Raw genomic sequence first — 13,887 nt, 5'->3', positions numbered from 1 at the left:
CATAAAACATCTTCCCCCCAGCCCCCCCCCCCCCCCTTTTCCATATAAATCTTTAAAGAAAGACTATGCTGCACCAAAGAACACCTTAGGTTACTGAAATATTTTAAAATTATAGTATTTTCCAGAGGAAAGCATATCAACCTTACATCATCACATTTCTCTTTTGCACCAGCAAAGACAAAAATAAAGCTGTACGGTGGTGCAAAATTACTGATGACTTCTGAAATAAGAGTTAGCCCCGAAGGGTGTGGAGTTCACGTAGAACTGGCTTCTAGTCAGGTATTTACACTTTATCCTGCTTGTTTCGCAAGCATGTCAGGGAAAGGCTAAACTTTAAGAAGTTAACTTTTAATAACTGAGCATGTTGCTTAGCATGTGTGATATCAAAATAAATATCTATTAGCTATAGTCTCTCATGTTAGGATGCTGATAGTCAGTAACTTGCGTGTTTTATACTCCTACTTTTGTTTCCCAAAAATAAATATCTAATTCTCTTACTGTAATGAGACCTATTTACTGGCATTTTTACTAAACCATTAAAAAAAAAAAAAATCTGCTTGTAAATTTTAAGGAAAATACATTTTAAACCTGGACACACTTCAATTGAGAAAGGTGACATACTGTGATCCCAGAAGCAAGGCAAAGCATGTAGCTTATGGACACCAGGTGTGAGCAAGAGTTGCAGTACCCCGTGTTATGGGCAAGAACAGAGCGTAAGTCTGATAATACATGGAGAAAGTCCAGGTAACAGTATTTGGCAGATGGTAGCAGAGGAAGTAGTTTGCACTTTAAGGTTCTGCTTTTGAAAACTGCTTGTTCTACTCTTCCTGTTTGAGTATTTCGGTGTGCCCGCTGCGAAGTCCTTTTAATGGCTATATCTGCATGTTACCAGTCAGGGGCAGAGGCCGGCGGAGGGCAGGGGCCCGCGGGGCTCCACGTGCCGCCCCGCGCTCCGAGGCGCAACTGGTGGCGGGCGATCCGTAACAGCGCGGCCAACTCGGGAGCCAGCGGCTGCGCCATGCAGCGCGCCCCGCACCGCTGCCAGCGCTGCAGCTGCAAACCCTGCCCGGGCTGGAAAGCCTCCCTTTCACATTCTCCTGGGGCTTTTTTCCCCCCTTCTTGCCTTCTTCTATCTGACGGGTTACGGTTTCCTGGGGGAATTTCCATGGCTGGAGGCCCGGCTGGGGGCAGCGCGGCGCCCCGCGGCCGGCCCGGCGCAGCCCAGCCCAGCCCGGCCCGGCCCAGCCCAGCCCAGCCCGCGGGCCCGCCGCTGGCGTGCGGCAGGAGCTGCACAACCGCCGAGCCGCGGCCGCCGCCAGCCGGAGTGGGATGTTTCACAGTCCGGAAATGATGGAGAAGGAGTGACTGTGGCGGCGGTGGGACAGCGGGTGTGAGTGCCGGGCTGTGCGCGCCACTGCCGGGGGAAGGCCCGCGGGTGCGGGGCGGGCGGCGCGGCGCGGGAGGAGGCGGCCGCCGGGACAGGCGGCGCGGCGGGAGCGGCGCGAAGGCTCCCGCGGCCGGGGCGCGGCGCAGGGCCGGGCGGAGCGGGAGGAAATGCGGAGGTAGGCGCGCCGCTCCGCCGGCCGGCTCCGCGGCGGACGGGCCCCCCCGGCCACCTCCTCGGCCGCCCGGCTCCGGGCCCGAGGCCGCTCCCGCCCCCCGGCCCCGCGGGTGCTCGCTGCAGGGGGCGGGGGGCGCGCCCGCCGCCGCGCCGGAAAGTTGCCGCCGCTTCCTACTGTCCCTCCTCAGTCCCTCGCCCGGAGCCGCGAGTTTTCTGCATAAAATACGTTAACGAAGTCCTTTCATTTGCTTGTTCCTTCAGGGTCGCGTGTTAGTTTTGTTGGAGAGGGGTGCAGGCGCTCTGTAACTCGGCGAGAGAGCTGGCAGATGTCCCAAGTGAGAGAACCTCTTCCTCCGGGGCCTGGAGGGCCAGAGCAAGCTCTGACTGAAAACAGCTCTTTGATCTCCCTCCCTCGAGGTAAGTTGCTTTAAAGTTTCTCTGTAATTGTTGCGCGTTGTGTTTGAATGATACATTTACTGATTTGTCTTGTGGGTTTTAACCCCTCTTTTTTTGTCCCTCCCCTGGTGTATCTCTGTAGCACTTTCACTTCACCACTTTATTGTTTTAACCCAAAATTCCCATGAAAAAATAAACAAACAAACAAACAAACAAAAAGGAAAAAAAGTGCCGCTTTCAGCCTTGATTTTCAGTACTTGAAAAACTGTAGTCATTCAGAGGCAGATGTTCCTTAAAAATTGCTTTTGATTTTCTCAGATTTGTGTTTGTGTTTAGAAATTCTTTTCTGTAAAGCTGTCCTTCCAGGTCTTGAAGTTAATTATGGGAAGTTGATCCAAGAGCAAGAGCATTGTTCAGGTTGGAGGTCACTTTGCTGTTTTTTTTCTTAGATTACTCTGTGATGCTGCAGCTAAAATCAGTTTCTGAGACTATAACTTGTTTCATATCAGCTCTTCAAATGGTTGTTTAAAAGTACATTCATCTTAAACGTGAATTATTTAAGTTGTCTTATTTGCTTTTGGACAAAATACACTGATACTCTGATCACCTTCATGTATGGAACTTTGACAAAGTATATTTTAGGTTATCCTCAAAATTGGGAAGTATGTTTGCCTGCCAAGTCCTGGTCTGTGAAGATGAGACTTTATTTATTCATTTACAGCTATGATTTTCCAGAATTCTGACAGGAGTTTAAAAAGTCTCTGAAAAATAGACAAATAATCTTGTTCAAGAACTGTAACTTTATTCATAACTGGTTAACTGGAACAGAGCCTGGTAATACAGTTGTGCAACTGTGGATTAAAAATGCAGTCTTGTTTTTGTAACTCGGAAAATCAATAGCTATGTGTAATCAAAGATGAAGACTTGTTTCAGAAACCAGAAAGTATCCGTAGCTAAGTAAAAAATGTTTTGGCAGTGAGGCATAGCAAGTTGGCTTATACTTACCTTATTGTTGGATTTTTTTTATTTTTTTTTCTCTCTCTAGAGAATGACTCATAACTTCTAAACAGTAAAAAATAATAATAAAAAAGATTAAATGCAGAAGATCAAGCATGTGGAACTGAACTGCTAGAATCACATTTTTGCCAGAAGCATCAGTACCTGTGATATGTGTTTATCTTCAGTGTGTTGTTTTTAATCTGTCATATGGTCAACTGGCCACACTGGTTAAATTCTGCATGTAGGCCATCCATCAAAGTTACTGAAGTTGTAAGTGAACTAGCTAGCATGGAAAGTGGTCTCATTCTCAGAGTACCACCTCAAAATGAGTTTTCACTATGAAGTGAAAGTCCTATGTATGATTGTAAATACATGCTCTTGGTGGGGTTTTTTTGTTGTTGTTGTTGGGTTGGGGTTTTTTTGTTTTTGTTTTGTTTTGTTTTTTAATTAAAACAAGGAAACAAATACTAATCAGTCCCTGACAAGTAATGTGCAGAAAATCCGAATGATCCAATTAAACATCACGGCTTTCTTGGGGATCAGTAAGGTACAAACAAGCATTATGATTATGGGTGCACTGGCCACACCTGTCAAAGCACATGCTCAGTTTTAAAGCTTATGTACAGTCCACATAAAGACAAAGCAGAATTCAGCATTCAAATACATAATTTTTATTCTAATGAACTTAGATTTAAGGAAAATACAGATTTTTAATGTGGTTATTTGTTGCTTTTTTCTAGTCTAAGTTGTTGGGGAAGTGGGGGTGGAAAGAGGAAAAGGTGAGTTCATAACATTTCCAGTCGATATTCCAGCATTTCTGTTGTCAGCTCTGCGGTGTGTGGTTACAGGGTAAGGTAATTCAGATATTCCAGGGCTGAAAAGCTAAGATAGGATGTCTGGAACTTTCAACAGCCTCTCTCCTTCTATTCTAACCCCAGAACATCCAAAATTACACTGACTTCTCTGGAATTTGGTGATAATTTTAAAAGCTTTGATGGAAATTCATATTACTGACCTATAAATATATATATAAATTACTTCATATATTTACAGTGAGATACTTGAAATCTGGGTTGACCTAGAATTAAAGATTCCTTAATCAGGAAAAGATGGCTTATCTTGTATGTATAATAAAGTATTAAGTGCATTCTAATGAGAAGGAATTTCTCATTTGTAATAGCATACTTTACGGTGTTTTGTATATGTTTAACTGATATAGATACCTTATATCCTGGGAACAAGCTTTTCCTCTTCTGTAGTTCTGTGAGGTATCATCAAGAAATCCAGATATACAAAGTGTTCCTTTTGCTTGCTATCATATATGCTCAGATGCTGAAAATTAATTGTATATTTCCATGAAAGGAAAAGAAACTTCAATTGAATCTTGAATATTCAAAAATAGTTATCCCACAACCTAATTAAAGACCAGACAAACTTAATAAAGCTTAGGCAGTATACAGGGATATTCATCAGTTGTGGACATGGTGAAAACTGGGTTGAGGCAGAGTTTGGCCTACAGATGTGGTATGCTCTGGCTTTCAAAATTTAAAAGAATTTTTCTGTGTTGCTTTAACCAATATGCTCTCTCAACATATCCTCTGTCGCTGTTCTTCCTTGTTAGTTCATTTTTGAATAAATGCAAAAATATTAGTGAGAATCTGGACCCCGCCCATCCACAATTAGTGTGCTGTGAGAGACAGCAAATGAAATCATGACATCTTCTTTTGTTGCAATGTCAAAACTCAGCTTCAGTCTTCAAACCATTGTCTGTGTCAGTGTGGTCTGCTGCTCTAAGAGACACTGCAGGATGGAAGGTTTAATCTAAATTCTGCAAACATGTTAATTTCTGCCACATCCTTCCAAAAGTGCTTGTTCGAGATCCTGGTGGTGCCTTATTTTTTCTCTGTAGCTCATGGACCTTGAAACCAAATTGTGATTACATCTACTTGTATGATGTACTCAGTGAATAGTGTCATGTGCCTGCTTAGACCACTTCAATTTGGTAGTGACCAGGTATTTCACAACTGGTAGGTACCAAAATAATTCCTTCCCCTGGAAAAGGAATGTGGTAATTTTATGACCATTGGACTCTCTGCTTTAAGGAAAATGTTTCATAAATTAGAGGTTGTGGTGTGATTATTGCCTGGAATATGGGTAGATTTTTTTATTTTTTTTTTAATCTTCTGCATTTGAATAAACCATGGAATACAAGAGAGAAATTCAGTGGACATGGAACTACATTTAGAGAATCAGGCCACATTTTAGAAAATGTAGGATTGCCATCTATAAGTTATTTGGAATGTTTTTATCTTTGCTTTTTGGTAACTAACTGTAACTTAGAATAATGAAGGAATAATATTTAGCTTTCTCAATTAAGAAAGAAAAATAGTAATTATAATAATTAGCAACATTACAAAATTGGGACGGATAATTTCACTATAATAAATCTTTAGATGATGGAAATTCACTAGAATTTTTTTTATTTTAATGGGGTGGGGAAGATGGAGAAATCTAGTAGAAATGTCAAGGATCAGATTCTATAAGTGATTCTTCCCTCTGGTGCAAATCATCTCACTGTTGCTGGATGGAGATGCAGTTCTGATTTGCTATCTCAAGAAACCATATCCAGCAACTAATACTTCCATTCAGAAAGTGTACAAAATACTTCTCTTCAAGAATGTGATTCTAATCTTCATGTTTTTGGTGCTTAACTGTTTTCATGATGAGGAGCACGAAAGGAATCTGATGGCTAGATGAGATTGGGTAACAAAAGACTTTATGCAGGGAATGTTTGGACGTTCTTGAGGCAACAATGATTGCTATCGCAATAATTATTCCATTTTACCAGCAATGCCTCAGTGTTATGAGTAATATATTTTTGTTTTAATGGTTAACCAGTGTACTCAGATTGCTCAAACTTATGAAATATTTCCTCTAGAATTTTATTCCCTCTTGCTATCTGACAAGAGTTGAGAGAATCTGTATTAATTTGTTTCATTGCTGTGTGCCAGTACTGAAGCATTTTTTTTAATATTACTGACTAAGATATCTAAAACTTTGGTAGATAGATGCATGACTCTCACATGAAAGTACACGTCTGCTTTCAGTTTCACGTGCATATTGTTTCAGTCAAGTGATTCATGCCCACATGGGTGTGATCGACTTGTATTTCATAGAGTTGACTGTAAAGATCATGTATCAAGTTTGAAATATTTTTATTCCATCTTATATCATATTTTATATCACAGTAGTTCTTCTTAATATTCAGCTCTGGGCTCTCAGAAGTCAGATTTCTCTCTGCTTTAAACACTTTTTTTTTTTTTTTTGCCAGTAACATTCAGCAATGAGTGTGTTATCCTACTGTTTTTGTTTTGGATCAGCCATGCAGTTTTGAAGTAAATCTGCTTTGATTTGCATTGTGGAGTGATCCTAGCGAGTGACCTGGATGGGATTCCTTTTGCTCAAAATAATGTGAAAGCTGCAGGAATGTGCCTAATACACTCCAGCCACTAGTAAGCCTTGAATCTTAAAGATTAAATCTGAGAACTAGTTCAAAGTAGAAAGCCCCTGGAACATGTATAATATGGAATATTCTTAAAGTTAATTCTTTCTCTGTACGGGCCCAGTTTTATTGGCCATTGCTAATACAGCCATAGCGGCCATAGCTTAGCACTTCCATGAAACTGGTTTTGTATACTTGTGATACTTCTTTGGCTAAATGACAACCGTGTATAACTGACTTCATAATTAGTGTGATTATTTGTGAAAAGTTTTCACTTATGTATTTGACCTTTTTAGCACTTAAATAATGCAGAATGCCTATTTGCACATTGCTGTTCATTTTTAATTTATCGTGACTCAAATTTATTCAGAGCTGTCAAGCTTCTAGTACTTTCAAAGTTATTCCATGGCTTGCACCTGGAAAAGTCTCTGTAAGAATTTTCCAAAAAATTTTTCAGTTAAATTGCTCTAATTTCGAGAAACTAATTTTTTCTGTGGCACTTCTGAAGCCATTGAAAGTTGCAACAAGACATTTAAGTTAAAGCCACTGAAATTAAATGAATGCAAATTGTTTTGTTTTGTTTTGTTTTGTTTTAAAACAATCAAACATCTGATTGGAGGCTTCTGACTCCATAATTTGTGGGTTATCAGTATTAATTAGATGTCCTTAATGACATTGTTTCAGGTAAGTGTTGGAATAGGCATTCTGTTGCACAAACTGTTGAATTTATTGTTATATAAAATGCCTAAAAGTTTTAGGCATTTCATGAAGTAGGAAGTAGATGGTAGGTGTTAACTGTTAATAACTAACAATAAATAAATTACATTGTGAAATGTGGTTTTATCAGGGATTCTTTGTGGTTTTGTTGCGAACAGTGGAATTTTCAGTTGGAAGTAGCATCCTTAGTGGTTCCTTGCCAGGAAGGTTATTAATGAACAAAGGAAGTGTTAGAAGTGCAGTGTTTGCCACATGCTCTTCAATCCCTCCCAACAATTGTAGGCTTGAGACAGAGAATTGATTATTACATTTCCTTTTGGGAACTTTAGTTGATATTTTTATTCTTCATACATCTATTTATGTGTTTGTGTTTATGTTTTGTGGCAATCAATTTTCTTTTGTAATTTTCTTTGAAGGACAAAATTTCATTTGGAATGATTTGTACTTTGCATGTGTATTTTTAAATCTACATCTGCTTGTTATAGGTTAAACCTGGACCATTTGTGACTGCATTTTTGGAGATCACAGTGATCTCTCTGCCAGTCCATTTTCCTTATTTGTCTCTCCTTGATGAGAATGATGCACTCAGGTTTCCAGGAACTTTTGCTGCCAGCTGTTTTTTCTTTACATGCTATTTGGAGCAGTCCACCACATTGCTGGTGAACAGAAAATGAATGTGTCATAGCAGCAAAGCCTTCAGTTGTTGCAGCAGAATTCATTAAATTACTTCTTTATTCAAACTCCTAAATTTTATAGACAAACTAGACTTGTTTCTCAAGTCCAGTTTGTCATTTTGCTATTCATGCACTCTGATGATTCACATTCTTGGAAGTGATGGCTGAGTAAGTTTATAAGGTTATGTGTCATCTAATGAACAGAAATCAACTGCCTATCAAACTCTGAGGACATGCAATCCACTTAATCTGGGCAATGGTTTCCATTTTAGTTTTGTGTATGTTACATCATGATACATGATAGCACATGTATGAACACACAGAGACCCATTTCTGAACAAGATGTGGGGCTCTGGGGGCAGCTAAATGTACAAATGGACAAGTACTTGGAGAGGAAAAGTTGGTTATTTGTCAAAGACTTGAGCTCTTTGCAGTGTGTCTTGCAAATACGCATCCTTTACTTATGTTTTTTGTATTTTCTATCACTTTTGTATATTAAATTAATCTCCACTGAATATGCTCTACATTATAGAGAAAGATACACAAATGTAGCTCTGAAAAGAGAGATTATTTGCTGAGGTGGTCTAAGAATATTTCAGGAATTAGCAACTTCCCAAAGGCATAGGAGGCAGAATTGGAAGGAGTCTGTGGAGATTGCCCTGTAATACCTGTTTTGCCTAATATTCATAGGTCTTTGTTGACAGCTCTATTTGTTAAGTTTGCTTTTTGATAGGACTGTTGTAATAGTAGCCTTGTTGCTAATCCAGACTGCTGACATTATTCAGCTGATGGAATCTTGCAGAATGTTTTTGTCATGTTTTAAAGAAGCCTGTATAACTGGAAGGATATTCTCCAAACTAGAACAAAACTTAAGAATCAATATTACAATAGTCTCAAAGGTGAAAACAGGTCTCTATTCTATGTAATGTGTGTATTGCTGTGTAATTTAAAAAACAAATATTACAAAATTATGGTGAAATTAATGTATGTACTATAAAAATGATTTATATATACTTAAGTAATTCCATAGAGAAAAAGCAGTAATTCACTTTATTCACTTATTTAATGAAGCAGTAATTTTGAGATGTGATTAAAATTTTAATTTTTTTCACTAAGGGGCTTACCAGTTGTCTGTATCATAGATATGATTTGGCTTTTAGCCATCTCAATTCTATACTTTGCGAGCATGTCATATCTCTTACTATTTAAGCCTTAAACTTGCATTAATCTCTGGACAAGTAGAGTTTCTGCCTATGCTTACCTTCAGGATAAATCACAGGGCGTTCTGTGTGGGTGTCACTCCCTGGGGCTTTTGACTAGAAGCTTTTCAGCCCTGGCACTGCTGTTAGTTTAGGGAAAGTACAGAGCCACACAAGTTTCTGGTTTAGGGCTCAGCTGTGGTAGGTAAGAAGTCTGTGTTGCTTTTGTGACATGACCTAGAGTAACTTACTGTGGTTTTGAGGAGAGATTGAATTTATACTTTAGCACTGCCAGACTCAGAACATAATGAGTCTTTTCTTTCCATTATTTGAACTGTTAAGAAGAGCATCTCTTTTTTTCTTGGCTGTCAGTATTGGAGGTTAGCCACATGAGAGTGGAAGGGTGTGCTAAAGGAAGCAGAAGCTAAAATACTAAGGAAGTCTTGCAGGAACAATTCTTAAGGATAAGCTTGATTGAAACAAAAAAGTGTTACAAATTTGCTTGAAGATGCAGTGGAAAAAAAGTCATACTTTTCTTTGGCCAGACCCAGTCATTAGTATTTCTATCAGAGTAAGGTCTTTGTGTTGATTCTTCATAAACTATTATTGTGACAATTCTTAGGTACCTAACATAAAAGTAATGGCATAAAAAAAAGACAGGAATGTTCCTGAGGCTGTCTTCATGTGTGACTGGTTGTAATTGGTACATTGTAGTGGCTGGCACCTCTAATATTTGAGAAAAAAAATCCCATTATCAACTATTTGTTATAAGGGAATAATCAAATTCCCTTTTACAAAAACTGAGACATGGTACATATTCAAGAAAAAGCAACTGAATCAAGACACCAGTGTGTATCTGTTTCCAGTAGTCTGATGCACCAGAAGTGACTTATGAAAAAGGGCTTAAATAAAGAGATCATAAGATCTACTATTTCTAAATCCACATTGAATTAAGCCTGAGTGTGATGGGGTTAATTTTCTTCATAGCAACCCCTGTAGTGCTGTTTTTGGGATCAGTGACTCAAACAAGGTTCACAGTACACCAGTGGGCTATTGCTGAGCAGCGCTTGCACAGCATCAGTCAAGGTTTTCTCTTTTCCCACATTTTTCTCCAGTTACTGGACTGCGAGTAGGCATGGACTTGGGAGGGGATACAATTCAGGCAGCTGGCTCAGGCTGACAAGAATGCCACAGAATGTCATGCTCAGCAACAAAAACAGGGGAGGAGGTTTTAGTCTAAGACTTAGACTGTTGCTTAGACTAGCTTGGGCATGGGTCTACTTGTGGGAGATGGTGAGTGATTGCCTTTGCATCTCTTGTTTTACTTTTCCTTCCTCTTCACTTATTAAACTCTATCTTGACCCACAAGTTTCTTCCTTTGAGTCTTTCTGTTCTCTCCCCTTGTCCTGCTGGGGGCTGGGGAAGGGAGGAGAGGTGCGTGGTCCATAGCTGCTGCCCAGGGTGAGCTCACCACACCACAGGGCGGCATCTATCTATCAGGATGAGCTGCTCCAGTGGACAATTCTGGAGTGCAAAGTAGGATAGCAAACGCATGTTGAATGGGGGAGGTTTCTGTTAAGCACATTTACAGGGAACTCTTCATGTGAATTCAATAGATCAAAGAAGAGAAAATTGATGTTAATTGTTTTGACCTTCCAATAAAAATTGTTTAGTGTTCAATTGCAACATTATTTCTTTTAAACTTTTTAATAGTGCTGCTTTTTTCTTGTTAACTACTTCTATTGTTTACACGGTTTTGACTGGCCATTTACCATATCCAGCTAGGTAATAAAAGTGCACATGAAAAATACACATACAGCCTAGATAGTGAGAAGAAAAAAGAGAGAGAGAGAGGAAAAAAAAAAAAAAAAAAAAAAACCCACAAAAAAAAAAAAAAAAAAAAAAAAACCACAACCAAAAAACCCACAACCAAACCTGAACAGAAAACAAGCAGAGGGATGAAAAATAAATTCTTATGAATAATGGTGACTGATTGTATTCTGCACTCCTTCAGATTTCTTAGATAAAAATGTAATCTAGAACACTGAGGGCCCCATATTATTAACATTATTGTTTCCTTATAGCCATTCATTGTTTACTACATTAAATAATAGTGCTCTGCAGAGTCATAACCTATACGAGAGAATTGTATACAGCTGCTCTGTGGGTCTCTACTAGCACTGCTGGGTACATATTGTAATTTTGGTGTCATCACTGTAGTAAAGTAATTTAAGAGCAAAATCTCCTAAAATAGCTCATTTAAGCTTAGTGTTTGTGGAAAGCAGAGTGCTTTTACAGTAGCTCTGTCAGGACACTATGTATCTTTATTCAGTCTATTCCAGAACACTTTTCAATCACTTTTGAAACACATTTGCACCTAATACTTAACTGCACAGGCCAGGCTAAACCATCATACTTCAATACAGTCACTTTGAATTTGATACATACTGGGCAGAAATAATTTGTATCTGATATCTGTCAAAGGGGTTGAAAAACTCTGTCTGTTGGTTTTTTCTTGTTGTTGTTTTTTTGTTTGGCTTTTTCTTCTTCTTCTTCTTGTTATTGTTGTGGGGTTTGTGGGTTTTTTTTTCTGTTTTTGTTTTTAATGTTAATAGGATGAGTATCTAGGTAAGAGTAAGTCATCAGGGCAAGGGGCAAAACTCATTAAAGTCAACTTTTTCCCATTCATTTCAATAACTATGCCAATCCCAGTGAAACCGTTCTTCTCAGGATGGGCTTGAGGAAATACTGACAAGTTGTTGGTGGGGGGGAGGACTGAGAGCAAAGTACCACGGAGGCTAGGTCAGACATTTCAGAAGTGGAAATTGATAGAAGAGGAGCAGCAGTGCTTGAAGGGAAATGCTACTATAAACAAGATGGCAAATATTATTTTGAGTGATGTTCAGTGCCTCAGTTTAATAGGGTGAATAACGAAGGCAGAAAGTTAGGATTTAAAATCAAAGTGCTATGGGTTACCTGAAGAAACTAACCTTTGCTATGTCACAGTAGCAAAAAGTGATTTTTCTGTGTCTCAGGACTGGAATAATGACTTTACTAGAGGATACAGTATATGAAACTAAAATAGGGGATTTATAAACATGTTCTTTGAAATAAATAAATGGAGCTAATGGACTTTTCAGCAGTTGCTCATCTAGATTTACTGTAAATATTGAATGTTGTAGGTACACTCAAAAGAAAATACATGAGACTGAAAATATTTAGTGTTTTACAGATCCCTTGAGTAAGTAACATAAACTGATAATCTGTTGCTGTGAATAATGAACAAAGCAAATCCATATTTGAAAATGTTTCCTTGAATGCCAGTAGGAAAAATCTGTAGTAATCAAGAATAGAAAGATTTGTGTGTGCAGATTTGATTATTAAAACATTAATGCCGGTGAAGATGAAAACTGTCACTTACCTTGGTTTGAGGGAACTCCTGTGATAACTGCCAACATCATCAAAATAACATCTGTTACATTGTGAAATAAGCTGAAGAATCCCTCAAATAACCTTACTATGGAATTTTCCCTGCATCTTATGTTGACTTGGAGAGAAGAAATACCTTTTCTTTTCATTATTGGCTAAATGCTGACTTTTAATCAGCAGTGGCTTTTAAAAACTATTTATTTTCAACAAAAAATAGGTAATTGTGTTACAATATTTTTCTGAATTTTAGTACTAGTCACTTTTGAAGTTTCAACTGTATTTGTCTTTGATTATGTTTTTAATTATAAAAAATAGAGAACAAAATTTTGTGGAATTACCATAGTTTTTATATGCTAGAGCCACATGTATGTGGGTAAAAAAATAATGGTTTTTTTTGTGTGACAAAGCTATTCAATTTTTTATATGAAAATTTTGTGGAAGGTAACTAAATAAGGAAACACCCCTCCCGTCCCCCCAGTATAATTTGTCACAGAAGCTGCTGAGTTTTATTTTGCACAATTAGATACAATATGACTGAAAGTCTTTCTTAGCGAGAAATTTTACTGATCTCGGCCAGAAAACACATGGAAATCAACTTTATTGGAAGTTAATTCTAAGGGAAAAAAAGGAGATGCTAAGACAGGTTATATTTTATGCTATCTCACTTTTGATTTTCAAAAATTAGTTTCACTTACCTAGAGAAAATATACTGTAGAAACTAATATCTTGAAATTTCTTTTGACTTAGGAAAAACTGACCAAGAGACTACTGTGGCAGGAGATAAAGACATAAACCAGTCTTCCAGTAATCAAAGCACACAAGCAGAGATACAAGAGCAGTCCATCTGGGGAAATCGCACTGATGGTGACCTCATCAGAAGTAAGTATTTCCAGAACAAATTGCTGCCGTTGAGGCTTGCTTTCGCAGTGTAATGGGATACTGCCTGTTGACTCTGATAAATGTGTGTCAAACGCAATTGTGTTGCAACTGTACTGCACATCTACTGGATTTATTTCCTAGATTGACTCCTGTCAGCATGCATAAGCAACAAGTATAAAGAAAGGTGTGATTCGAGTGTTGCAGTATGGTCTAGACCTCTGTAGCATCTAAGCTTTTAAATCCTTAATGTTACATTTCTCTCTTATCATTAATAGTACAACAGTTAGCACAGCATGTATGCAGCTGTGCTAGGTATCATCACCCTCAGTTTCCCAGGTTATACGGATATATAGGAGGTAAAGTAAACTATGCTGAGAGCAGTTGCTTCCAGATGTACTGATTACTGGTCAGGTGTAAGTTTTTTAAGAGTTTTGAGTCCTAAAATCTTCAGAACTAGAAGAATGCCATACGGTAAGGTTTTAGACCTATGCTGTGGAACTGTGGAGTTTTTAAATTAGTTTTGACAGGTCC

The 13,887-nt window shown here is 38.5% G+C and overlaps 1 protein-coding gene across 4 annotated transcripts in view; it reads left to right on the top strand.

The window, feature by feature from the left end:
* The window catches only part of MDFIC (MyoD family inhibitor domain containing), a 52,773-nt gene that overhangs the window by 265 nt on the left and 38,621 nt on the right, over positions 1–13,887 (top strand). Inside the window, exons 2-4 of one of the 4 annotated variants that reach the window (XM_058420430.1) lie at positions 572–713; positions 1,823–1,978; positions 13,225–13,356. In XM_058420430.1, the coding sequence (XP_058276413.1) occupies positions 656–713; positions 1,823–1,978; positions 13,225–13,356 (346 nt within the window). In that variant the 5' untranslated portion in view covers positions 572–655. Of the gene's footprint in view, positions 1–571; positions 714–1,262; positions 1,391–1,508; positions 1,563–1,822; positions 1,979–13,224; positions 13,357–13,887 lie in introns of those variants that run through there. The other 3 variants (XM_040063103.2, XM_040063105.1, XM_040063104.1) reach the window with 3 other exon arrangements.

Source organism: Hirundo rustica, chromosome 4 (genome assembly GCF_015227805.2).
Source record: "Hirundo rustica isolate bHirRus1 chromosome 4, bHirRus1.pri.v3, whole genome shotgun sequence".
NCBI lineage: Eukaryota > Metazoa > Chordata > Aves > Passeriformes > Hirundinidae > Hirundo > Hirundo rustica.
Note: the sequence above shows the minus strand (reverse complement) of the source record. Positions and strands in the feature narration are given on the sequence as shown.